Source organism: Felis catus, chromosome A3 (assembly GCF_018350175.1).
Source record: "Felis catus isolate Fca126 chromosome A3, F.catus_Fca126_mat1.0, whole genome shotgun sequence".
NCBI classification, from domain to species: Eukaryota; Metazoa; Chordata; class Mammalia; order Carnivora; family Felidae; genus Felis; species Felis catus.
In genome coordinates, this window is record NC_058370.1 from 99,246,731 (window position 1) to 99,272,500 (window position 25,770).

The following is a 25,770-nucleotide window of genomic DNA, read 5'->3' on the forward strand; positions in this document are numbered from 1 at the left end:
CTCTATCTAACTTTTTGTATTTTTGCCACTTTATTTGAAAAAATCAATGTCTCCCAACATTTTACTATAAAAAGTTCCAAATGCACAGAAAAGTTGAAAGAATAGTAAAACGAATATTTATACACCATCCACCTAGATTCAAAGTTATTAGTGTTTTGCCATATTTGCTTTCTTTCTCTCTGTGTATGCTTGTTACTTTGTTATTTAAAAGTAAATTGTAAGGGACTTCTTTAAGCTGAAATCAAAGGGTACTAGTTAGTAACGGGAAAATATGACAGTATAAAACTCACTGGTAAAGGTGAATACATAATAAAATTCAGAATAATCTAATGTAAAGGTGGTGGATGAATCTCTTATTTATAAAGCTAGTTGAAGACTAAAAGACAAGAGTAGTAAAAATTACTATAATTGCAATACTTTGTTATGAATGCAGAAGATAAAAAGATACAAACTGTGATATTAAATGTTGATGGGGGTTCCCTTTTCTCCACATTCTCGCCAACATTTGTTTATTATCTTTTTGATCATAGCCATTCTGACAAGTGTGAGGTGATATTTCATTGTGGTTTTGATTTGCACTTCTCTAATGATTAGTGATGTTGAGCATCTTTTCATATACTTTCTGGCCATCTCCATATCTTTGGGGAAAAAATGTCTATACAGATCCTCTTTCCACTTTTTAATTGGATTGTTTTGATTTTGCTATTGAGTGGTATGAGTTCTTTATAGATTTTGGTACTTACCCCCTATCACCATATAATTTGCACATATTTTCTCCCACTTGGTAGATTGCCTTTTCATTTTGTTTATGGTTTCATTTGCTGTGCAGAAGCTTTTCTCCCCTTCTTACCTTGTGATTCTGGTCTGTGTTGACTTTCCACATTGATATAGCTGAGATCCTCCTGCCCCCATCTCTATAGTCTTTTCCTTTCTACAGTGAGTGGCTCAAGAGGGATTTTTAACCAAAACCAAATGTTATTTACACATACCTGAAAATTTAACAGCTGTTTCCTATGCTTACTCTCAAGCTTTTCTTTCTCGCTCCAGTTGTAAGAGATTAGCTATCATGCTAAAGTCATTTTGCTTAGAGCGGCACCTGGGTTGCTCAGTGGGTTGCGCATCCAACTCTTGGTTTCAGCTCAGGCCATAATCTCACAGTTTTGTGGGCTCGAGCCCCATATTGGTTCTGTGCTGGCAGCAAGGAGCCTGATTGGGGTATTCTGTTTCTTCCTCTCTCTCTTTCTGCCTATCCCCCACTCACACTCTCTCTCTCTCATAGTAAATAAATAAACTTTAAAAATAAATCATGCTTAGAAGCCTAAAGCCATTATGGTGAATTCCTTGCTTTAGTGTATTATGTTGAATGCTAGATTTTATTGCCTTAATCTGAAATTAGATTAGCCTAATATAATGCTACAATTTCTTTTATTTTTTGCCACAATTTCTTTTAGATCTCCAACAAATTATGGCTATGGGAATTGATTAATGACTTTGGGGTACAGTGCGAGAATTGTACAATCCTTCCCACAATGACTGTTTTAGTGGATGGTGGGATTTGTAATGCACAATTACTGAGTATGTGATCTCATGCCTCTGAGCCTTTCTGTCACAACCTTACCCATAGAAGTATTCATTGGTAATTAAAGGACAGAATTAATAGAAACCAAATAGAAAAGTCTTAGTCTTGTAATAGACCATGGTCAGACCATGGTGAAAGCCACCACAATGATTGTGACTTGGTTAGAAAGTTACTCCAGGAAGATCAATTTCCAACAGGAATAGAGTCCAAAGTTCATGTTGTAAGAATAAGACAAGTTCTCGTTAACACTGAAAAAATTAACATGTCTCTTTATTCCCCAAAGCCAGTGCTAAAAGTCTACCAAGATCATAAGAGGCCAGAATACATATATGAACAGAACCGATTTCAGTTAATCTCTTCTGGAATCATAAAGCCTCCAGGAAGCACTGAAGAAAGAAGTTCTACCAAATTATCTGTTCAGTTTCTTGAGCCTCAGTATACTGTGAGGAAGAAAAAACAGGTATACTATTAAAGTACTTAATTAATCCTTTCAATTTAGTTTTAGTTTCCTATAACATTGCTAACATGCTTTTAACTCATAAGAACAGTTGCAAAATTTTTCTCTATCAGGTTGCACAATGGATTTGGGAAATACAGTACTTCTCAGTTCTTACTCAAGGAAAATTTGGACAGTAGAGAAAAATCATAAAGGAAAACTTCCAGCATCTATATGGTGTTCCCTAATCTTCTCTTACATATTAAAAGAAGACATAATAGTGTTTTGAATTTTATTTTACCTTTTATGAAATTTTCATCATTATTACCCAAAATGACAATCTTTTGAAGACCTTGGTGAAAGGCAATAAAACAGAAACTGAACCAGCTAGAAAGACAATTTTTGTAATTGGTGAGCTGTAGAGTGGGAAGGTACCTTGCAAGGAGTCCTTGAATAGTAGCTCTGGGAGAAACCACCAGAGCATGGCTTTCTATAAATACCTGCAGATAATTAAACAAAGGAATAGAAGTGGGAAAAAATGTGGACACACTCACAGTAAAAATGCCAACAGATTTGAGAATTCTCTGAGCTTTTTATTGAGAGGATCCTTCTAGACTTGTTGAACATTTCAGTGTCAGTTATGTTTCAGGCTTTGAGCTAGAGTGGTAGAAAGGAAGAGATGAAGACAGGCTTCATCCTCGAGGATTTCAGAATCTTTGGGTGGGTACGTGGACAAGTGAATGCTCCAGCTCAGGGGGTTGTGATAAAAACTCTGGTTGGTCATTTAAGCTACAAAATCCTGGAGAACTGAACAGGAGGGAAAGCTTACACCTGGTGGTGAGAGGGATGGTCAGTGGAGGAAAAGCTACCATAGGGAATGGCACTAACAAGCTTGGAGGAGTGAATGGAAAGTTAGTAAGGCAGAGGAGGTGGGAGAGTGGTGGGCTTGAGAAGCCGGCTGGAAGAGGCTCACTGTGGGTGTGGGTGAGATCACCCTGAAAGAATATCACATGATTAGTTATATAAAATTATAAACCCTCAACTAATTTGGTTTCTGTGAAGTAGGAAAGGAGAACAGGCTATCTTAAGTAGAGCCAAGAAAGAACTGATTGCTCATAAGTTAGCTTATTTGGTATAAAGTGGGCATCATGACCTTGAATTTAAAGAAGAAGAATGAAATTGTGCACATCTGGGATGAAGGGAGGAGGATGAAAGGGAATGTTAAATTGTGTGTTATGCGTGGTTGTAGCGGTAACTAAGTGAAGAATTCAAATAAGAGCCAGGGGTTGAAGGGAAAATATGGAAGAAGGAATATTCCATATAAAAGGAGAAGGTATTATTCTGATAAGAGGGTCATTTTGGTGTGGTGGGGGGTGGGTATTGATTTCTCAGAAGGAGCTTAGAATGGAAATACACCAGTGAGGATTCCCTGAGAGATAAAAGAAGGCAGTTGGAGGCGTTGCTTCTAGTAATTAAGGAAGATTGCCTTATCAAATTGGACTAAACATCCATCATAGAGAGCACTACAAGTGTTCTACACTTTATGAATAAATGCTTCTTTTGTTCCCTTTCCCCCACAAAATCTGAACTTATGTGGCTACTTAAATTGAATCACATTTTCGCATTGAGCTACATAATTGGAAAGAAGTATGCAGCTGAAAATATATAGGCCTATTGTTGAAGAAATCTTGTACTTAGAAGGCAGTAAAACTTCTTGAAGGATATAATAAAGAAAATACATGCATTTTCTGTAAAATATTGATACTCCACTCTCATAAAAATATTAAAGTTGACTATAGCCCTTGTTGAAACATTGGGACAAGGCAATGTGTATTTTCTCTTTGGGCCTTTTGTTGTTGTTGTTAGAGAGAGCGAGAGTGAGAGAGCACATGCATGTGGGAGGGAGAGAGCGAGAGGGAGAGAGAATCCCAGGCTCCATGCTCAGAGCAGAGCCCACCGTGGGGCTCAATCTCTCAACCCTGGGATCATGACCAGAGCTGAAATCAAGGGTTAAAGCTCAAGGACTGAGCCAGGCAGGTGCCCCGGCCTATTCTTTTACATAAGAAAACAGTGTGGTTGCTGCTGTCTCTGGCCAATAAGTGAAAGAAGCACATTTTATCTTTTGAATTCAAAGATGTATTTCCTTCAGCTCTAAACTTTCCAGGATTTTCATCTCAAACTCCTATTCAACAGGGTATATTTAATCGAGAGATGGAAAATGATGACACTTGTGAATGCAAACGTTCTGAAGACGTTGTTCCGTAGAGCTTGTGGTAAATCAATCTCTCGGAGAAATGGCAGCCTCTGTTAGTTATGCTAACAGGCAATAAAGATATCATTTATATATTTGCATCGGCTATTCAACAAAGCAGGTCTGCGATGGGGATTCTTGTGTCTTAGTGCCAGTTGCCCCTCCACTGTCAGAGAGACAAGGTGATGATGACAATTATCACCCTCCCCCACAGGAGGAGAGGGTGTGTGTGATGCTGCCCCAAGGTTTGTTGAGGAGGAACAAAGGAGTGTGAGTGGCACTGAGAGCACAGACAGGGGAGCTGGGGGTTTAGAGCAAAGCTCAAGTGTGTGAACATGGTGGGGACTTAGCCTTGATGCTCCAATGGTGGTCCACAGTATACGCAGGTTAGAAATGCAGGATCACAGGCTCCACCCCAGACTTGACAGAAGCTGCAATTTAACAGGACACCTAGATAATTCACACTCACATTTAAATGTGAGAAACACTGGTCTACAGAACTGGCAATTATGAATTTGTAACATGTATACTTCTCCAAGGGTATTATTACATAGTGATCCCCCAATGCTCAGTGTAACCACTCCTTACATTTACTCAAAAGTATTTTATTATGAGCTATGATGACAGCTGTCTAAGAATTCACACACTGAAAAGCATTAAGGTTGTCAGAACTAGGTGAGGAGGTTAAGGGGAGAGGCCACGGTCAAGATAGACGCTAAGCAACTGAGCAGGAAAAGTGGACTCCCAAGAACACCAGAGAAGTAGTGGCATTTTGATGTAATAAACACTTGACTTGAAAGAAGGCAGCAGTGAGAGCTGATGTTGGGGGGTTTGGGAAAGGGGATGGACACCTGGATAAGGAGTACTTGGAAGGAATATTATCACTCCTTACAATAATTTGAAGTTTTTCAGTTCAAAAATGATTGGGGCGCCTGGGTGGCTTAGCCGGAGTGCCACATCGGCTGAAAGCTGAACATGAAGCCTGCTTAGGATTCTCTCTCTCTCTCCCTCCCTCCCTCCGCCCCTCCCCTAAGTGCATGTTCTGTCTCTCAAATTAAAAAAAAAATTTTTTTTAATACTTGCCTTTGAGCACTAGACATCTTAGGAACTTCAGTAATTAGTGCTTGAGGTTAATATTTTATCATGTTTTTTTAGTCATGTCTTTTGGTTTTGTTTTGCAAAAACTCATCATTTTAAAAATTGGCTTTGTTTTGATCCAGCAGCCCTCTGCTGAGATGTTCTCTCCCTCTCCTCCTAAACTGTCACGTACCAGTATTGGAAGAAGAGGTCTCTATGGGACCAGTTCCTCAGCGTACCCTAAGTACTTTTTCCATGATCGGGAAGAAGTCGTTAAAGCCAACGTTCGTAATCCTTTGCAAATCATTAAAATAATACGTGAAAATGAACACCTCGGATTTCTTTATATGATCCCTGCAGTGCCAAGGTCTTCCACTGAATATGATACATATAATCTCAAGTAAGTTCTCTTTTATGAAGCAATGTATTCAACAGTAAAAGCTTCAAATAAGATCTCAAATGTTATCCATAATTGATTGGGTATTAATGGTAAATATAAATATAATTTTGGTTATCATCCAATGACAAATGAATCATAATCACAATAATTTTATTTTTTCCCTTTAGCTTTCTTTTACTTATAGACAATATTTTATAGAGTAGCACACTTTTGTGCCTCTTGTATGTGTGTATTATGTAATGCCATATATTTTTAATCAGTATTACAAAGATAATTTTGATATCTTGTGATTACTGAGAAAAGAAGAAGGCAATGCGTAAAAAGTAGGTGCATGATTTGTGTTACATGTTCTTTCAACTTTGCTTAGTAGAGTGGGAATAAGGATTTTTTTTTAAATAAAAGGAGCTTGATAACTTAAGGTATTTATATAGATGAATAACACACATACATTCACATAGACTATTATTTCTAAGCACACATTTGTTGTTAAAATAATTAGACGAGTTGTACAAATGTGGGTCTGTGAATTGCTTTAAAGTTCAGCACAACAGGTAGCAGAACTTAAAGTTGATACTGGCTTTCCTCCATTGTTGTTTGGTTGGGTTGACAATTGTTGAGATGGTCTTTCCTGGAAGCTGATAGTAGTTTAGCTTTACCACCAAATTCTTGGAGCTACCTTCCCATTCTCTGCTGTGTAGGAAGATGAAAGGAACTCCTAGGAATTATCTTCTTCTCCCTTACTCAGCCCTGTAGTTTTGACTGAGTCGGGTAACACTGAAGACAGCACTCCTTCTAGGATTGAGAGGGAGAGAAGAATAACATTTTTAAATGATAGATTTATTATAAATCCTGAAAGAGCTTAATTAGAATGAGATATAATTTATAGAAAGAACAGATATGCCTATAAAAATCCAATCATTCAGCAAAATGCATTGAGCACCCAACTCTATAGCATGAACTGTTCTAGGTGCTAGAGAGATGTTAGTGAGCCACCCAGATCAAAATTGCTGTCCTCGTGGAGCTTGCATTTTAGTAGAGGGAGACAGTAACAAACACAACATCTGAGTAAATTACAGAGAATGCTGGACGGTGATAAGTTTTACAGAAAAAGTAGAGCAGAGCGAAGGAGATTAGGAGTTCTCGGGAAGAAGTTGTGAATTAGCTGGGATGGTCAGGGTAGGCCTCACTGACAAGCGGCTATTTGAATAAGGACTGGAAGGAGAAGGAGTCAATGATGTACTGACAGAGAGAAGAAAGAAGCATTCCAGACTGCAGGAAAGTGAATACAAATGCCCCAAGTCAGAAGCATACCTGGCGTGTTCAAGAAGCAAAGACTGTAGGAGAGTGAATGAGAGCTAGAAAACAGACCATGAAGGGCCTTGACAGTCATCCTATGAACATTAAGTTTTACTTTGAGAAAAGTGGAGAACCATGGATAGACTTCAAGCAGAGAAGTGTCATGATCTGAGTTACATTTTGAAAAGGACTGCTCTGGTTGCTGTGTAGAGAATATTTCTTCTTGCTTCTCAAAAGCAAGAGTTGAAAAGGAAGACCAATTAGAAGGCTGTAATGATTCAGGTGAGAGATGAACCAGGGGGAGGTGATGAGAAGTGGGTCGAATTCTGGAAATAAGTTGAAGGTCAAGCCAACAGGATGTTTTTATGGACTGTATGCAAGGGGGAAAACCAGAGAGGAGTCCTGGATGACTTTAATGATCCAGTTGACTGGGCTCAAGAGGAAGGTTAGAGTTGCTTGTATCTGAGACACAGAAAACTGAATGGAACAGATTTATTGGGGAAAAAAAAGAGTTTGGGTTTGGACCTACTACTTTGGGGATGCCAAAGATATGAAAGAAGTGAGGTGATAGATGAAAGGAGAATTGGGGTCTAGTGAGGTTTTTTTTTTTTTCTTTTTTAAGATGGGAGAATTAATATAGAATAGAATTTAAAGACCTTTGATGTAAAAGAAAATAATCCCTTTAATAGTATTGTCATTCCCACCACTGCCTTACTACTTCTTTTTAAAAATTTTTTAAAATGTGTATTTATTTTTGAAAATGAGAGACAGAGCACAAGTGGCAGAGGGGCAGAAAGAGAGGGAGACACAGAATCTGAAGCAGACTCCAGGCTCTGAGCTCTCAGCACAGAGCCAACGCGGGCCTCAAACCCACGAACTGTGAGATCATGACCTGAGCTAAAGTTGGACACTTAACTGACTGAGCCACCCAGGCGCCCCAAGCCTCCAACTCTTGATTTCAGCTCAGGTCATGATCTCACAGTTGGTGACTTCGAGCCCTGTGCAGAGCCTGCTTGAGAGTTTCTGTCTTCCTCTCTCTCTGCCCCTCCCCCACTCATGCTCACTCTCTCTCAGAATGAACAAATAAATATTTTTTTAAAAAATCATGTAATTACCCAGATATCAAGAAGTGCCATTTTTGATATTCATTCCCCACTATTAGAGGAGTCAAAGTTTGCCAAATGTAAAATGATTTTCTATTAAAGATGAATACGGAAACTGTGCTTTTGTCCAATTCAGGAGATAAATTGTATATCTAAACTAATGAGCACTTGTACTTGGGGAATTGAGTTGATATTTTATACTTTTTTGAACTGATAGTAGTGATGCTTGATGATAATATGCAAGTGCTCATTTAAGAAGATAGAGTTTGGGGGGGGGGGGGCGGTAGTGCCTGGGAGGCTCAGTTGGTTAAGTGTCCAACTTTGGCTCAGGTCATGATCTCATGGTTCGTGGGTTCGAGGCCCATGTGGGGCTCTGTGCTGAGAGCTCAGAGTCTGGAGCCTGCTTCAGATCCTGTGTCTCCCTCTCTCTCTGCCCCTCCCCTGCTCATCCTCTGTCTCCCTCTCTCTCTCAAAAAATAAATAAGCATTAAAAAAAAGAAGAAGATAGAGTTGGAATCCTGGTTTATTTTATTATATTTTGGGGTTGATGTTAATTTTTCCTCCCTAGCCTGAACTCCAGATATTATAAATCTAATGAAAAGATAATCATTTGGGTAGCACAAACTTGGTAGCAGCTAAATTGAAAGTTAAAACTAGTTATAAATACTGGGTCAGTGACATGAGGACATGTTATATACTAAACTCCTTTTAATAGTAATGTGATAAAATATGTCTTTGCATAGTTTTCAAGTGTAGTAAAATACGTCAGATGTGAAGTTCTACAATGATTATCTCTCTACCATGATCCCTCTCGGTGAGAAAATAGTTCTGTTTATCAAGTTTATTCTAAAATATCAACTTAGTGCTATATGTTAGGTATAATGATTTTGTCAGGAATAAGCTTCAAGGAGATGTCTAAATATGTTGGAATATCAGTCTGAATAAGTACACAACTATATGCTGCAGATTATTTTGCCCAGCAAGGGGGCATAGTGGTGACTCTGGTCAGCTCTGGGGCAAGTAAAGAGGAAACTAGGTAAAGAATCAGGAACTAGGGAGATCATGAAGAGCATAGAGAACAGAGAATAGAACTGATCAAGACAAAATAATCCTGTTTTGTTGGGACTGAAGACCTTGAACAAGAGTGATTGTAACTGAAGGGTAGCTATGAGATATGGAGGAGGATTGTTGGCTAGAGAGTTGGATTATATATCCACTTTGTGTGAGAGCACATGAAAGTGAATCATCATGTTTTATGTCATAAAAGATCATTAGTGTTCACTTTGTTCTAGGCAAATTATTTATGTATGTCATATCATTTAATCCTCACAAAATACTATAAGATAGATACAATTATTATCTCTACAATGAGTCACAAAATGGTTAAGTAACTGCCCTAGGTCTTACAGTAAGATAGCATAATACTCTCATGGTCCATCCATGTTGTTGCAAATGGCAGGATTTTGTTCTTTTTTATGTCTGAGTAGTATTCCACCGTGTGTGTGTGTCTGTGTGTGTGTGTGTGTGTGTGTGTACACAATTGCTGGGTATACACACACACATACACACACACACCATCTTCTTTAATGGACACTTGAGGTTGGTTTCGTATCTTGGCCATTGCAAATAATGCTGCAGTGAACATAGGGACACATACATCTTTTTGAATTAGTGTTTTTGTTTTCTTTGTATAGATACCAAGTAGTGGAATTGCTGGATCATATGGTAAAATCTATTTTTAATTTTCTGAGGAAACTCCATATTGTTTTCCATGGTCGTTGTACCAATTTACATCCCCATCAACAGTCTACAAGGATTCCCTTTTCTCCACATCCTCACCAACATTTGTTATTTCATGTCTTTTTGATAATAATGATTCTGACAGATGTAAGGTGATTGATACCTCATTGTGGTTTGGTTTGCATTCCCCTGGTGATTAGTGATGTTGGGTATATTTTTATGTACCTGTTGTCCATCTGTATGTCTTCTTTGGAAAAATATCTATGCACATCCTCTGCCCATTTTTTATTTGGATTGTTTGGGTTTTTTATTATTGAGTTGTATGAATTCCTTATATTTTTTGAATATTAATCTCTTACCAGATACATGATGTGCAAATATAGTCTCCTATTCAGTAGGTTCCCTTTTTATTTTGAAGATTTCCTTCACTGTATTGAAGCTTTTTAATTTGATGTAGTCCCGCTTGTTTATTTTAGCTTTTGTTTCCTGTGCTTTTGGTGTCAAATCCAAAAAAATCATCACCAAGACCAATCTCAAGGAGTTTACCACCAATGTTTTCTTCTAGGAGTTTTGTGGTTTCAGGTCTCATGTTCAAGTCTTTAATCTATTTTGATTTAGCTTTTGTGTTTGACGTTAGATGGCAGTCCAATTTCATTCTTTTGAATGTGGCTGTACAGTCTTCCCAGCACCATTTACTGAACATGCTGTCCTTTCCCCATTGTATATTCTTGGCTCTTTTGTCATAAAATAATTGACCATATATTCAGGCTTTTATCTCTAGGTTTCTTATTCTGTTCCGTTAATCTATATGTGTGTTTTTATGCCAATACCATATTGGTTTGATTAGTTTAGCTTTCTAATATTGTTTGAAATCAGGGAACACGATGTCTCCAGCTTTGTTCTGTCTCAGAGTGCTTGGACTATTTGGGTTCTCTTGAGGTTTGTCCTATTTCTGTGAAAAATGCGTTTGGAATTTTAATAGGGATTGTACTGAATCTGTACAATACTTTGAGTGGTATGGACATTTTAATAATATTAAATTTCCCAATCTATGAGCATGGACTCTCTTTCTATTTATTTGTGTCCTCTTTGATAGTGTATTCTTAAAACTAGAATTTTACTAGAGCTATAAGATAAACACAGTGGTCAAAAGGAAAAAGATTAGACTACACTGTATATTAACTAACTTGAATTTAAAACATAAATTTAAATTTAAAACAAGGAAAAAGATTAGAAATTAGGCAACATAATTAAAAACATCTCACACTTGGATTTGTGAATCACAGTAATGTTCCAGTCCTTTGCCTAAATATCTCATTTGTATGGAAATGTTATCAAATGAATCAGTAGTTACAAGCAAGCTATATCAACACCTTACCAAAAGATATCCACCATACCCAGAAAAGGATTTGAACTTTTTAAGGCATATTGAAGTACAAAATATGAAACCAAATTCTGTTTTTAGATTAATATCTCATCAATAAGCTTAAGAAGCTAGGCATGCAAGAACACACAATATCTAATGTCAGAATAACTCACTGTGGCAGAATTGCAATTTTACCAACCTGTGTAGAAATTTTTTCATTCTATTTGTTACCAGAAAAGCAAAGGAAATCTATCAATAATGCCACTAGTAGATCAACAGATTAGATAAGAGAGATTAACACACTCCAGGACATGATTAAAATTTTATTGCAGAAAAGGAGTTTTATTGAATATTGATGCATCTATAGATATCAGTAACTTCTAGATAATAATGCACTATTTAGAATCACTGAAGTGAAATATTGGAAGAACTTTGTCATGGGAGGGGTGGAATCCTACTGGCGATGAAATATTTAAGGCAAATAAAACATTATGGAAATACTTCTTAAAAACATATTTAGAGCTTATTCTGAGAATCCTGCATTCAAGTAATACATTGTTTTATTTGCAAAGGAACTCCCATATGTAAATGTTTCCCTGCTGTTATGAATTCCAAACTAAATATTATCAAAACTGTGACTATAATAAAGTCCAAGACATAATAAAAAATATGTGAGCAGAATACCACTCTTTGATTTTTAAAAAATTAATTTATTGGGGTACCTGGGTGGCTCAGTCAGTTAAGCACCGGACCTCAGCTCAGATCACGATCTCATGGTTTGTGGGTTTGAGCCCCATGTCAAGCTCTGTATTAACAGCTCAGAGTCCGCAGCCTGCTTCAGATTCTGTGTCTCCCCCTCTATCTCTCTGCCCCTCCCCCACTTGCACTCTGTCTCTCAAAAATAAACATTAAAAAAATTAATTAACTTATTTTTAAATTTATATCCAAGCTAGTTAGGATATAGTGCAGCAATGATTTCAGGAATAGATTCCTTAATGCTCCTTACCCATTTAGCCCATCCCCCCTCCCACAACCCCTCCAGGAACCCTGTTTGTTCTCCATTTTTAAGAGTCTCTTATGTTTTCTCCACCTCCTTGTTTTTATATTATTTTTGCTTCCCTTCCCTTATGTTCACCTCTTTTGTATCTTAAAGTCCTCATGTGAGTAAAGTCATATATTCGTCCTTCTCTGACTAATTTTGCTTAGCATAATACCCTCTAGTTCCATCTATGTAGTTGCAAATGGCAAGATTTCATTCTTTTTGATTGCCGAGTAATACTCCGTTGTGTGTATATACCACATCTTCTTTACCCATTCATCCATCGATGGACATTTGGGCTCTTTCCATACTTTGGCTACTGTTGATAGTGCTGCTATAAACATTGGGGTACATGTGCCCCTTCAAAACAGCATACCTGTATCCCTTGGATAAATACCTAGTAGTGCAGTTGCTGGGTTGTAGGGTAGTTCTATTTTTAATTTTTTGAGGAAGCTCCATACTGTTTTCTGGAGTGGCTGCACTAGTTTTGCATGCCTACCAGCAGTGCAAAAGAGATCGTCTTTCTCCGCATCCTTGCCAACACTTGTTGTTGCCTGAGTTGTTAATATTAGCCATTATGATAAGTGTGAGGTGGTATCTCATAGCAGTTTTGATTTGTATTTCCCTGATGATGAGTGAAGCTGAGCATTTTTTCATGTGTCGGTTGGCCATCTGGATGTCTTCTTTGGAGAAACATCTATTCGTCTTTTGCTCATTTCTTCACTGGATTATTTGTTTTTTGGGTGTTCAGTTTGATAAGTTCTTTATAGAGTTTGGATACTAACCCTTTATCTTATAGGTTATTTGCAAATATCTTCTCCCATTCTGTTGGTTGCCTTTTAGTTTTGCTAATTGTTTCCTTTGCTTTGCAGAAGATTTTTATTTTGTTGAGGCCCCAGTAGTTCATTTTCGCTTGTTTCCCTTGCCTCCAGAGACGTGTTGACTAAGAAGTTGCTGTGGCTGAGGTCAAAGAGGTTTTGCCTCCTTTCTCCTTGAGGATTTTGATGGCTTCCTGTCTTGTTTAAGTCTTTCACTCTTTTTGAGGGTTTTTTTTTGTGTGTGTATTATGTAAGAAAGTGTTCCAGGTTCATTTTTCTGCAAGTTGCAGTCCAGTTTTCCCAGCACCACTTGAAGATATTCTTTCCTGCTTTGTCAAAGATTAGCTGGCCATATGTTTGTGGGTCCATTTCTGGGTTCTCTATTCTGTTCCATTGATCTGAGTGTCTGTTTTTGTGCCAGTACCATACTATCTGGATAACAGCTTTGTAATATGTCTTGAAGTCTGGGATTGTGATGCCTCCAGCTTTGGTTTTCTTTTTCAAGATTCCTTTGGCCATTCAGGGTCTTTTCTGGTTCCATACAAATTTTAGGATTGTTTGTTTTAGCTCTGTGAAGAATGTGGTGTTATTTTGGTAGGGATTGCATTGAATATATAGATTGCTTTGGGTGGTATCAACATTTTAACGATGTTTGTTCTAATCCAGGATCATGGAATGTTTTTCCACTTTTTTGTGTCTTCTTCAGTTTCTTTCATAAGCTTTCTATAGTTTCAGTGTATAGATTTTTCACCTTTTTGATTAGGTTTATTCCTAGGTATTTTATGATTTTTGGTGCAACTGTAAATGGGATCAATCTTTGATTTTTCTTTCTGTTGCTTCATTATTGGTGTATAGTAATGTAATTGATGTCTGTGCATTGATTTTATATCCTGCAACTTTGCTGAATTCATGGATCAGTTCTAGCAGTTTTTGGTAGAATCTTTTGGGTTTTCCATATACAGTATCATATCATCTGTGAAGAGTGAAAGTTTGACTTCCTCCTGGCCAGTTTGGATGCCTTTTATTCCTTTGCGTTGTCTGATTGCTGAGGCTAAGACTTCCAATGCTATGTTGAATAACAGTGGCGAGAGTGGACATCCCTGTCGTGTTCCTGATCTTAGGGGGAAATCTCTCAGTTTAGAATACCACTCTTTGAATTCAGCTTTGGGAAAATGATATTGGAAATGGGTCTCTAGTGATTTTTAGTGATTGTAATGGATTTAAACCTAAAGAAAAATTCAGCCAGAGTAACATCTGTCTGTGTTTCAGAGAAAGCTTACCATTGTTTCTGAAATACTTGAAATGTTTGGATTTTAAATCAATTTGCATTTCACAAGAAATTTCAACACTGCATTTATCAAAGGGGAAAAAGGGAAAGCTATTAAAAGTGAAGAATGGTGGTACCTTTGGTTCACAATTTCAAGAGAACAAATTATCCAAATTCTGGTTAATGGAAAAGGGAGTTTCCATCCATAAGAGACAAAGCAATAAATCATCTGCTATTTGTTGTCTACTATTTCTATAAACAAAGTTTCTCGGTAGTGGTGGTTGTCAAGAATTTGAACAGACCATTCATCATGTCTTGATTAGAAATGCAGGTGGCTACTTCCAAACAGTTATGGTCACTGCTGTGGCTTATGAGCTAGGCTTTATTTGGAAGTTTTATCAAATTCAGTATTGAATATTTCCCTGGATACCTTGTGTGTTGTTTTTCTTGTTACAATAGAAAGAAATCAGAATTAATGCCTTCACCAGGGTGCCTTTCCAAATGTCACCATTGTGTGGATTTGTTAGAACACGGAAGTTTAGGAAGCATTGTTCTAGAGGACTGTAGGACAATTTTCTCTGCATGAGAATCTGATCTTGGTTAACTCTGAAACTCTGTTTCCCTGTATCCTGATAAGAGTAGAAGTCAGTTACTTTTAGGCAACATTGCTTATGATAAAAGTGACTCCTGATTTGTGAATGATATCTGCACTGGGGGAGACAAAATGAATTCTAAATAACTGATGGGGAGCCATAGCTTTGGACTTACCATGGTGCAGCAACTCTTTTTCTGGGCATGCCTCTATCAGGAAGCCTGAAATCTATGCTTACAGAATTATTGCAAGACATACTGGCTCATGTGGTAATAAGGCTTTTAAGCCAGGGTGGTTTCCATACCCACCCAGTGTGGATCTCATCTCCTTGCCTCTGAGTTGTCATCTAGGGAGAGGGTAGCTCCTGGGTGGCTGATAGATTCCTACAAGCAGTCCCATGGAAGAGTGAAGTCTGATGCTGCCCTAATGGCGAGAAGTAGTTCCTGCCCTATGCTCTTCCTAAGTAGAAGGGTTCCAAATATAGTTTATGAAAATTTTATTAACCTGAACATTTAGTTGAAGCTTATAAGATTGCCTGGTGGAGCAATATGTAAGTCTTTCTTTTTCATGCTTAAATATAAGGAGCCATTGTTGGTGTTTGACAAATGTGGACTTTTCTCCCATTTCTATAGAACCTCTCATCCCACTTCTATGTGTCCATATTTTGCTATTTTTTTGTTTTGGTCATTGAAACATATATACACTTGATCACCTTGATAAGGATACTTCTATAAAGTCATAGCAGTAACCAGACTTTTACAAAGGTGAATACTGTTACACAATACTACAAACACCAACTCTTAGCATGTGCCAAACACTGTTCCAAGTTCTTCATATGTATTAATTAATTTAATCTTCATAGCAACTCTGTAAGGTAGCCAGTATTAATAGATTCATTTTACAAATGATGAAACTGAGGCAGAGTTGGCCAAGTTTGACCAGCTGGTGTAGTGAACTGTGGGGCTGGAATTCAAACCCAAGTAGTTGGGCTTTAGAACCCAGCCTCTCATACACTGTGCCTAATAAACTCATTCTAATAATGACAACTTTTCCTGTCACTTGCATCACACATGCTGTGCTAGGCTGAACTGTATGCTTTCTGTACGTTAATATTATTTTGTCCTCAAAAGAACCTCTTTAGAAGGGCATTCTCTATAGTTGAAAGGTGAGGAAACTGAGGTACAGATATATGAAGGACTTTGCTATTTGATATTGTTGCATGATTTGCAGATAGAAATTCAGAATTATATCTGATGTTCCCATCTTTCAATTCTATGATTTCATCCTCTGTTCAATGTCGATTTTCAAACCATTTAGTGAGTGGATAAATTTAGTGAGTGGATAAATCAGAATGTATGGCAGAGCCCTTCCCAAATACCAAGCATTTTTAGGATCTATAAAGCCAAGAAAGAAGACACAAAATTTCTTCTACCTAAATGTTGCCTAATGTGTATTTCTAGGACCATTATATATAAGTGGTATTAATAGGTAGATGGTAAAAAACAATTATTCTGTGATCATATGCAATTAAGACACATTAAATTAAATCACTGGTTCTCAACCTGGGAGATTTTGCCCCCCAGGAGATATTGGGGGATGTCTGCAGGAATCTTTGGTTGCCATAACTAGAGAGGACGGTGCTGCTGGTGTCAAGTGGGAAGAGTAAGAGTAGCTGCTAAACAGCTGGCAGTGCACAGGACAGGCTCACACAACAGAGAGTTACCTGGCCCAACATGTCAGTAGTGCTTAGATTGAGAAACCTCAGGTTAAGTGATGCTAATTACACATTTCTGTCCTACGGCCAATCAACTCTTTCTTGAGGGACACATGCTGGGATTGGAACTCTGTGAAACAGAGTTATGTGGCTTGGGCTGTTAGGACCATATAATCATCCACACTAGGCTCAGGCCATATTACTTTCCCAATGATCCAGTTCTCAGATGGTTCCTAAGCCTATTATGTTAAAAGTATTTTTTTAGGGGCACCTGGGTGTCTCAGTCAGTTGAGCATCTGACTTTGGCTCAGGTCGTGATCTCATGGTTCATGAGTTCAATCCCCACATCAGGCTTGCTGCTTTCAGTGCAGAGCCTGCTTTGGATCCTCTGTCCTATTTGCACTCTCTCAAAAATAAACATTTTTTAAAAGTATTTTTTAAGTTTATTTATTTATTTTGAGAGAGAGAGAGCAAGTGTGTGCACCCAAACAGGGGAGGGGCAGGGAAAGGGGAGAGAGATCCCAAGCAGGCTCCCCGCTGTCAGCAGAAACCCAACATGGGGCTCAATCTCAGGATCCCTGAGATTGTGACTTGAGCCAAAATCAAGAGTTGGAGACTTAACCCCCTGAGTCACCCAAGTGCCCTGTTAAAAGTATTTTTAAAGGAAGCTTTTTAAATTTCAAACTAAAGCTATTCTGTCCTTTTAGTGAGATTACCTGTTTAGTGACCTAGAACAGAAAACACAGATAGATGTTTGGTACTTTCTCAAATTTCAGCATTGTGGTTTCTGTGTGAAGTCATAATTACAAAAAACTTTATAGTGAGGTTGTATGTCCTCTGTAATAACAGATCATTTTGAAGCCACATTATCAGAAACCTTGCCAAGTTGCCTAACACAATGACCATTTTCTTGGGCTAGTCCATAAAGAAATTTAAATCTAATGAGTCAAATTTCAGCCAGCACATGGAAACATTAAAGGCACCTCATATTTGCACTTGGAATAATAAAAAATGCTCAGCTTCATATTTTCTCCCTACTCTCTCTTCAAACACACACACACACACACACACACACACACACACACACACACACACGCACAAACATGCCCTGGTAGTATTCTGGGGCTGTGACAATTTAATGGGTGATGATTTTATTTCACACAAAAATTTGAGGAAACTAGGGGTGCCTGGGTGGCTCAATTGGTTAAGCATCTGACTTTGACTCAGGTCATGATCTTGCAGTTCATAGTTCAAAACCTGCATCAGGCTAATCTGCTGTCAGTGCATAGCCTGCTTTGATCCTCTGTCACCCTCTTTCTCTGCCCCTCCCCTGCTTGTGCTCTCTCTCTCTCAAAAGTAAATAAACATTAAAAATTTTTTTTGAAGAACCTAGAAGAGTGGTTCTCAGACTTGGCTACTAATGAGAATCAGCCAGGCCCTACTCCAAGACATTATTTAATTGATTTGTGGTGAGCCTGAACAACAGTATTTCTTTAAAACTCACCAGATCATTCCAGTATTTAACTCAATGCTGCACTCCCATGGACTTTGAGCAGTGGTTCTCAAGCAAGCCCTAGAGGACTTGTTAAAACAGATGCTTAAACCTCTGGAGTTTCTGATTCAGTGGGTTGGGAACGTAGCCTGGGAAATTACAGTTCCCACGGGATGCTTGTTGCTGCTGTTCCAGGGACCTTGCACTGAGAACTACTGGCCCCAGAATACTCTCTTATTACAGAAATTTGGATGTTTCTTCTTAGTTATGCTTTTGTTTAATTTTCTAGGTAAAAAAGAGTTCCTTATCAGATATTATACCTTTTCTGGTTAGTCAAACCAGAAGCAAAGTAAGTCATTTCTCTTCTCCTCTTTAGGTCTAAACCCATACAGATTCATGATCTTGACCATCATCAAACAAACTGAGGTTTATAATTACAGAACACAGGAAGTAGCTAATTTCTTTCCAGGCAGTTGCCTATTTACCTTCACCCAATTAATATGGTCAGATTATAACAATTAAAACTGTATAATTATGAAAATAATAAGAGAACTTAGATTTGCATAGGGCCATATGAGCTTATCTAATATACTCCACTACCTTAAAGCAGGTAATTACTTGTTTGCTTGTTGAAATCAGAAACTTGAAGGAGATAGGAAGAGAGAACAGGGTGAACAAAGACATTTGTATGCATTCAAACATGGCCTAAGGTAGATATGATAAGTCAGCCTGACTAAAAAGGGCAATTTGTGGGACAGAGTAGGAACTAACATGAAACAAGAGGAGAGTGCCAAACACCTGGCAAAGTAATTTGGATTTGATGATATAAACAGTAGGAGGCTATTTAAAGTTCTTGAGCAGGAAACAAACCATGTTTCTGCATTATTAGTCTTACTAGACTGGTTTCAAGATTATCAGAAGCATTTTCAATCTGTGTAACAACAGATAGCTGTTTTAAATAACAAATCACACTGAGATATCATCGTTTTGGAAAATCAAGGAATTCTAGGAAAAGAAATTAACGTTTTTAGAACCCCAGTAGGCACAATTTGAGTTATAACTTAAATAAACAATAATAAGACAATTTATGACCTACCACAGGGCTGTGTAATTCTCATATGCCATATGATTCTCTCAAATATGACATAACCTTTTGGCATTAACAGAAGCCTTGGAGTCTAAGTTTAATTTCAGATGGATAGATATAGGTTCTACAGTAAAATAGTTTGACAGAGGACTCCCTGATTCTACATTGAACAGCAAGAAAACACTCCAGATATTTTTTCCCCATTAAAATATAGTAAAATGTAATTTTACCCAAGGTATTCATCTCATCCTAATTAGTTAACTATCCAAGCGCCTGTTTAGTTGATTGAATCATAAAGCCGTTTTGTTTATCAGCAACGTAGGAATTTTATAGCACAGCACTTGAACAAATGAAGTTCTCGTTTTAAACCCTGAAGTAAATTTTTGTATTATTTCCTCAACGAAAGGAAATTTCTGTGATGAAAGAAATATCCAAAGCAACTATCCAAGTAGCAGCGGAAGTTAAGGGTGAATCCTGGATGCCAAGAAAGGCTGAGTAGGCAATTATGAGCATAGATGTGGTGTGGTGGGTCAGCTCCTGAGATAGATGAGCGGTCTGAGGCATAGTGTGTGAAGTACAAAGACTCAAGGAGTAGATTTGGGTGGTACCCCCCTCAGTAATGAGCTGGAAAGTCTTTTTGTTTGTTCAGAGGCATTTTACTTAGACAACTAAAACAATGAGATGTTCCGAAGCAGTGTACAAGAGAAATCAAACCAATTTATCATGAATTCCCTCTTCTTTACAACTAAACCAAATAAACAAAAAAAGCCTTTCTGCTTTAAGAGAAAAATCAAAAATAGGCCAATGTATTTTTCTTCTCCATAATAACATGAACAGCTACAAGAAATCTAATTGTAATAGGAGAAATTGTATATTGGCTTACACATATTCATTAAAAAGACAATAGGCCATCATACCACAAGAGCCTAATTCCACCTGCCTTCATCTGATACCCGTGTGTTTTCACATACAGGTAACACCAAGTTATGAACTGGAAAGTCTACGGAGAATAGGATTACAGAGAACTGTGGATAGTCCCTCTTAGTTTTACAGAGCTTTCCTTGACCTTGCTGCCCCATCCATCTACCAAGAGAATTGGGCTTAAAGGAAGTCCCTGCTCATCTTTAATTGAATAATTTTGTTAAAGTTATGAGAAACAAGACCGGTTTTTGGAAACTTTCAAAAGGAATGGATGGGAGAGATATGGCCCACCAATACACACCATTATAAAGGAAGTTTGAGAGAAAGAAGGCAATGTGGGATTTCAAGTTAAATGGGCAGCAGGTGGAGAAAAAGCTTCCTACAAGCTAAAGGGAAACTTTCTGCAAGTTAAAGAGAAGTTTTGCATGTTTTTAGATGCAGAGGAAAAGTCGCTAAAAGCCAGGAGGGTTAGAAAAAAGTGAGGTGAAACCTCTTCATCTCTGGAGGAAAATTTGAGATCCACTCAGGATCTGGAGCGTAGGCACACAGGTATGATGATTTTCAAGTGAAGGTGTGAGACAGTACTCACTTTATGACCACCTCATTTTTGTTGGTTGCTTTCAAATAAAGTTCAGTGGTTCACAAACATTACTGTGTATCAGAATCATCCAGGGAGCTTGGTAAACTAGAGTCTTGAGTCTCATACATAAGGATTCTGATTCTGTGTTGGACCCAGAAATGTGGATCCTTAATAAGCAGCCCAGATGATTTTGATGCTGGTGATCCAGTCTTTGAAAAAGACTAGTGTGTTCATTTGTTCTATGCAGAGTAGAAATGTGTAGAGGATAAAGAGGTTTAGGGGATTGAGAATGAAGATCTTAAATAGTAAACTGCAAATAAAAAAGATTTCTAAGTGGCACCGATCACCAATAAGTTAGAATTCAACATCATGGACCACACCTGCCACCTTCTAGAAGGGTCTTTAGAAACAGACCAATGAGAGCAAGTTTTCCAGACATACACAAAGACCATAGTGAGCTGCTTGATCTTGTCTTTAGGTTGGTTTGATGGCTGATATTATTGAAACATCTGAAGTTAATTACAGTTTCAGAGACAAGTTAAAATTTCACATTTTGGAGAGAATAACCCCAAGAATGTCCTAATTATATCTTCAGCTTTCGACAAATAAAAAAGGGGAAAAATATGTTTTTCATACACCTCACCAGCAACATGTAATACCTGGCATTTTCCCAGACAGTTCTGGTGTGAAGTTTTAATTAGAACACAGGCAAACAGATAGTGGAATTAGGTAAAAGCTGAACAGGTTGACATTTTCTGTTGTGGCACTGAAGTAGGAGAGTGACCTTCAGACTCCTCTCCATCAGCTCCCCACCATCAGCTCCCAGACCGCCCTTGTGTGCTCCCGTGATCAGGTCTTGGCTTGGAGTTTTGGTGGTTTTGTTTTTTGTTTGTTTGTTTCCCCATTCTGGTCCTGTATGCCCTAATTTTAAAAAGATTTTTCTAGCTCAGTTTAATTAAACATAAGTAGAAATTATTCCAATGGCTTTTAGTTTTTTGATTAACAGACCCACAACATAAGAGAATTTTATTCCAATTTCTTTAAGAGTTATAAATATGTACATCAATTTGTACACAGACAACAATTTCAGGGATTTCACAGATGAACTGAAGGCTATGCTAAAGAGCCATGAACTCCAGGTTCAGAATGCAGAGCTAAGGATCAGGGGAGAACGTAGACAAGAGAAACAGTTGATTTTCACTGGAGTGTTCCTATCTAGTCTTTGTCAGTACATATAATTTTTGCATAGTTTTAACACAAAAAAAAATTTGCAGTTTTATTTTGCAGCTATTCCTTATCTTAATTTTCTAGAGTACTGTAGAATATTTATAAATTTTATCTTCCTAAATTTTAAAACATATTCTAGTAACTTGCTATATCACAATGTGTTTCATAATTGTTGTATTATTGGATATTTAAGTTGCATCCAGTATTTCAATGTTATGGCTAAAATTACCAAAAAAACAAAAAAACAAAAACAAAAAACTTTGTGCCTACAGGCAAGTTCTTGTTTTAAGAAACTTTAGAGAATCAGCCTTTTCTATTCTCATTACTTTGCTTCCTTCTGTCCTTACTCCTGTCTTTATCTCACTTGCTTTTCTTCCTTATTTGATCTGTTTCCTGTTAAGCATAAGGGTGAAGAATGCCCTTGATGACAGTTGAAAGGGGAATATCTTGAAATAAATAGGTTCTCAGTAATAACTATTTTGATCTGTGATGAACTGGGCATATTTTTTCAGTTTAATCTGGGTCTTGATTTGAATCTTATTTAATTCATCTTTTCCTACTTTGATCTTTCTCACAATTCTTTCAATACTGAGTAGTGTAAAACTCTTTTATATTATTATTGAATAGTTTCTAAACAGCTAATAATAAAAACTTATTTTCAGGTAACTTTCATACAGAGCTATTATGTTTTAAATATCTGTTATTGAGTTGTTTTTGTAAAGATCATGTAACTGAAATTATCAAGCATATTACCAAGGTTGTAAAATCTTTAAGACCTAAAATAAGTACAACTATTTTTTAAACAGGAGCTCCTCTTTCTTTTCTTAAGTAATTTATTCAATCTAAAAATAGTTTGTTAGAATTTTTAACAATTTGAAATAATATGTCTTTTCAGAAATGTTTTATCTCTTTAGAAAAAAATCAATGCAATTGCTTGACTTTGTATTGAATACTTTATTTACTTGCCTCAATTTTATTTGTTCATAGAGTTGTAAGTTATGAGAACATCAATAAAAATGACTACTATACTATTAGCAAAAAAGCCGTAACACACATTTATAATGAGGACATTGAGTATATCGAAATTGATCGATGGGAACAGGAGTATCTATATCACAGAGAACTCACTAAAATTCCCATATTTGCACTTTTCCGGAAATGGAAGGCTTTTAATGTGTGGAAGAAGAATGTCCGTTCCAAGAAAATCAGTGGTTGTCGACAATCTCTACAAAAAAATTTGTTCATTGTTAATCCTGTACGTATTTTTAATTATATTTTAAAGGAATTACAGAAAAACAAAATGTGAATCTATTACAGGTATTGGTATAGACTGTCCTTGAAATAGAATATTTCATCTTTTTAAGAGAATTTTCATACTGTCTTGTCATTTAAGAGTCTGGCAGTCTAGCAGTGTTTTTACATTTTAACTGGGGTTGCAGAATGCAAAAGTATAAGAAAAGAGTTGCACAGGTCCCCTTCAGTTAGAAGCAGGCTCAGAGGTTTGGATTCATGGCCCCCTTTGTTGCTGATCAGGAAAATGGTATATCCTCTTGAGCAGAGTGGGCTGGCAACCCTTATTATCTCCTTTTATCTTTGAGTCACTCTGGACTTTATGGTCCAAAATAATTGAGGGACCTGTTTTCATGGGCCAGTGCTTCCCAAGGTATCATACCTATACTTTCCTCTACCATGGATTCAGACCCTAGGGAAATTTTTAATCTTTACTTTGCAGAATGGGGTAATCATGGGAAAAGAACTGTTAAAGAGTATGTGGCCATATTTAAAATCTCTACCCATTCACTGAATTTCAACTTGCATTAGAAGTTTTCTACTTGTGGAGTGCCCGTCCAGGTCATGATCGCAGAGTTCGTGGATTTGAACCCCATGTCAGGCTCTATGCTGACAGTGCGTAGCCTGTCCTCTGTCTCCCTCTCTGCCCGTCCCCCACTCATGCTCTGTCTCTGTCTCTCTCTCTCTCAAAAATAAATAACATTAAAAAAATTAAAAAATAAAGTTTTCTATTTGGCCCTTGGGAATGAACTGGAATCACCGTTACGGTCAGGGTCCTCAGCTGTCTATTTCTATGACACTGAGTCACCACCCTCTCAAATCAGAAGCCTCAAGTTTGCTTTTTTACTGCTCATTTCCTTCACTTTCATATGTTGATCTGAAAGATCATTATCAAGATGTCAGTTACACCAAGGAACATTAAAAGTCTAGGGCTAACATAGATATTAGTGCAAAACAAATGTATGAGATGTGCTATTTCAGGTCATCCATCTCATCAAGCATTCTGGGTTGCAGAAAATATTCTAGTCCTTCTTGATAGTAAGCTCAACTCCTAGACCTCTAATTTCATTAAGGATCCATCAATCATTTGAACCTATTTTATTATCTTTTTACCACCTTTTATCTTTTACCATGTCCTGGGCACTATACATTTCATAAGTTTGTTACTAAGTATATAAAATAGTTCTTCCTGTATTTGTCTCTAAGATCACCTCGATTGATCCTTAAGGCTTGTTCTCTTATGTGCTGACAGTTGTCCTATCTACCATTCATACCAATAGTGCTTTGACCTTGATAATATCTTCTCTTAAATGTAGCCCTGGCAGACTAAAAAGTTCTCATCCATTTAAGCTTAGATTGACCTAACTAACAGACCCATTGTGTTGGTTTAAATGTCTATTAGATACTATAATTATGCAATGCTTATCACTACTCTTACATTTACAATTAGTTAATTAGGAGGACTGATTTGCCTAGACTAGGTTGAAAGGATCAATGTGGAGAATATATTGAAAATATCTGAAATATTTCTTTTCATGATATTTTTTAGTAACAAACCTTATTGGCACCTGTGCCTACATTTCCTCTTAACAACTTTATTGAAATATAATTAACATAGTGTACAATTCACCCATTTAAGGTATACCATTTGGTGGTTTTATTACATTCACAGAATTGATTAACCATCACCACAGTCAATTTTAGAACATTTTCATCACTCCAAAAAGAAACCTTGTTTGGGTACCTGGGTGGCTCAGTCGGTTAAGCATCCAGCTCTTGGTTTCAGCTCAGGTCATGATCTCACAGTTTGTGAGTTCGAGCCCTGCATCAGGCTCCACATCGATGGTGCAGAGCCTGCTTGGGATTCCCTCTCTCTCTCTCTGTCTCTCTCTCTCTGCCCCTTGTCTGCTGTCTCTCTCTCTCTCTCACTCTCTCAAAATAAATGAATAACTTTTTTTAAAAAAACCCTATTATCCATTAGTGGTCATTCTATATTTCTCCCCATCTCCCCCCAATACCCTCCCTGGCTCTAGGCAACCACTAAACCACTTTTTGTCTCTGTTGGATTGCCTATTCTGTACATTTCATGTAAATGGAACCATGTAATATGTGGTTCCTTGTGGCTGGCTTTTTTCACTTAGCTTAATGTTTTCAGCATTCATCTATGTTATAGCATAGCATTTCTTTTTATTGGCAAATAATACGCTGTTGTATGGATATATATATTTTATTTATCCACCCATCTACTTCCATTCATTGTTCCAGTCCACAAATAAATAGGTTCTTAATAGAGACTGAGTTTTCTTTTTCAGCAACTTGTTAAATTTAAAGTTAAAAATTTTAACTTAAAAAAATTTTTAATTCAAAGTTGTCTTGGGATTTTATGTCAAAGCCTCTTAGATCAGCAAATGGGCCTCTCCATTACCATGGTGACTGGGCATTGTAGTCCTTAAGATAACACAATGAATCTTTTAGTAGCCATTCATCATACATAG

The 25,770-nt window shown here is 37.3% G+C and overlaps 1 protein-coding gene across 8 annotated transcripts in view; it reads left to right on the top strand.

The window, feature by feature from the left end:
• The window catches only part of DNAH6 (dynein axonemal heavy chain 6), a 246,725-nt gene that overhangs the window by 37,065 nt on the left and 183,890 nt on the right, over positions 1-25,770 (top strand). For 7 of the 8 annotated variants that reach the window (XM_045054471.1, XM_045054474.1, XM_045054475.1 and 4 more), the window contains exons 3-5: positions 1,863-2,039; positions 5,487-5,743; positions 22,973-23,240. In XM_045054471.1, coding sequence (XP_044910406.1) covers positions 1,863-2,039; positions 5,487-5,743; positions 22,973-23,240 — 702 coding nt within the window. The remainder of the gene's footprint in view (positions 1-1,862; positions 2,040-5,486; positions 5,744-22,972; positions 23,241-25,770) is intronic. The other variant, XM_045054472.1, reaches the window with a different exon arrangement.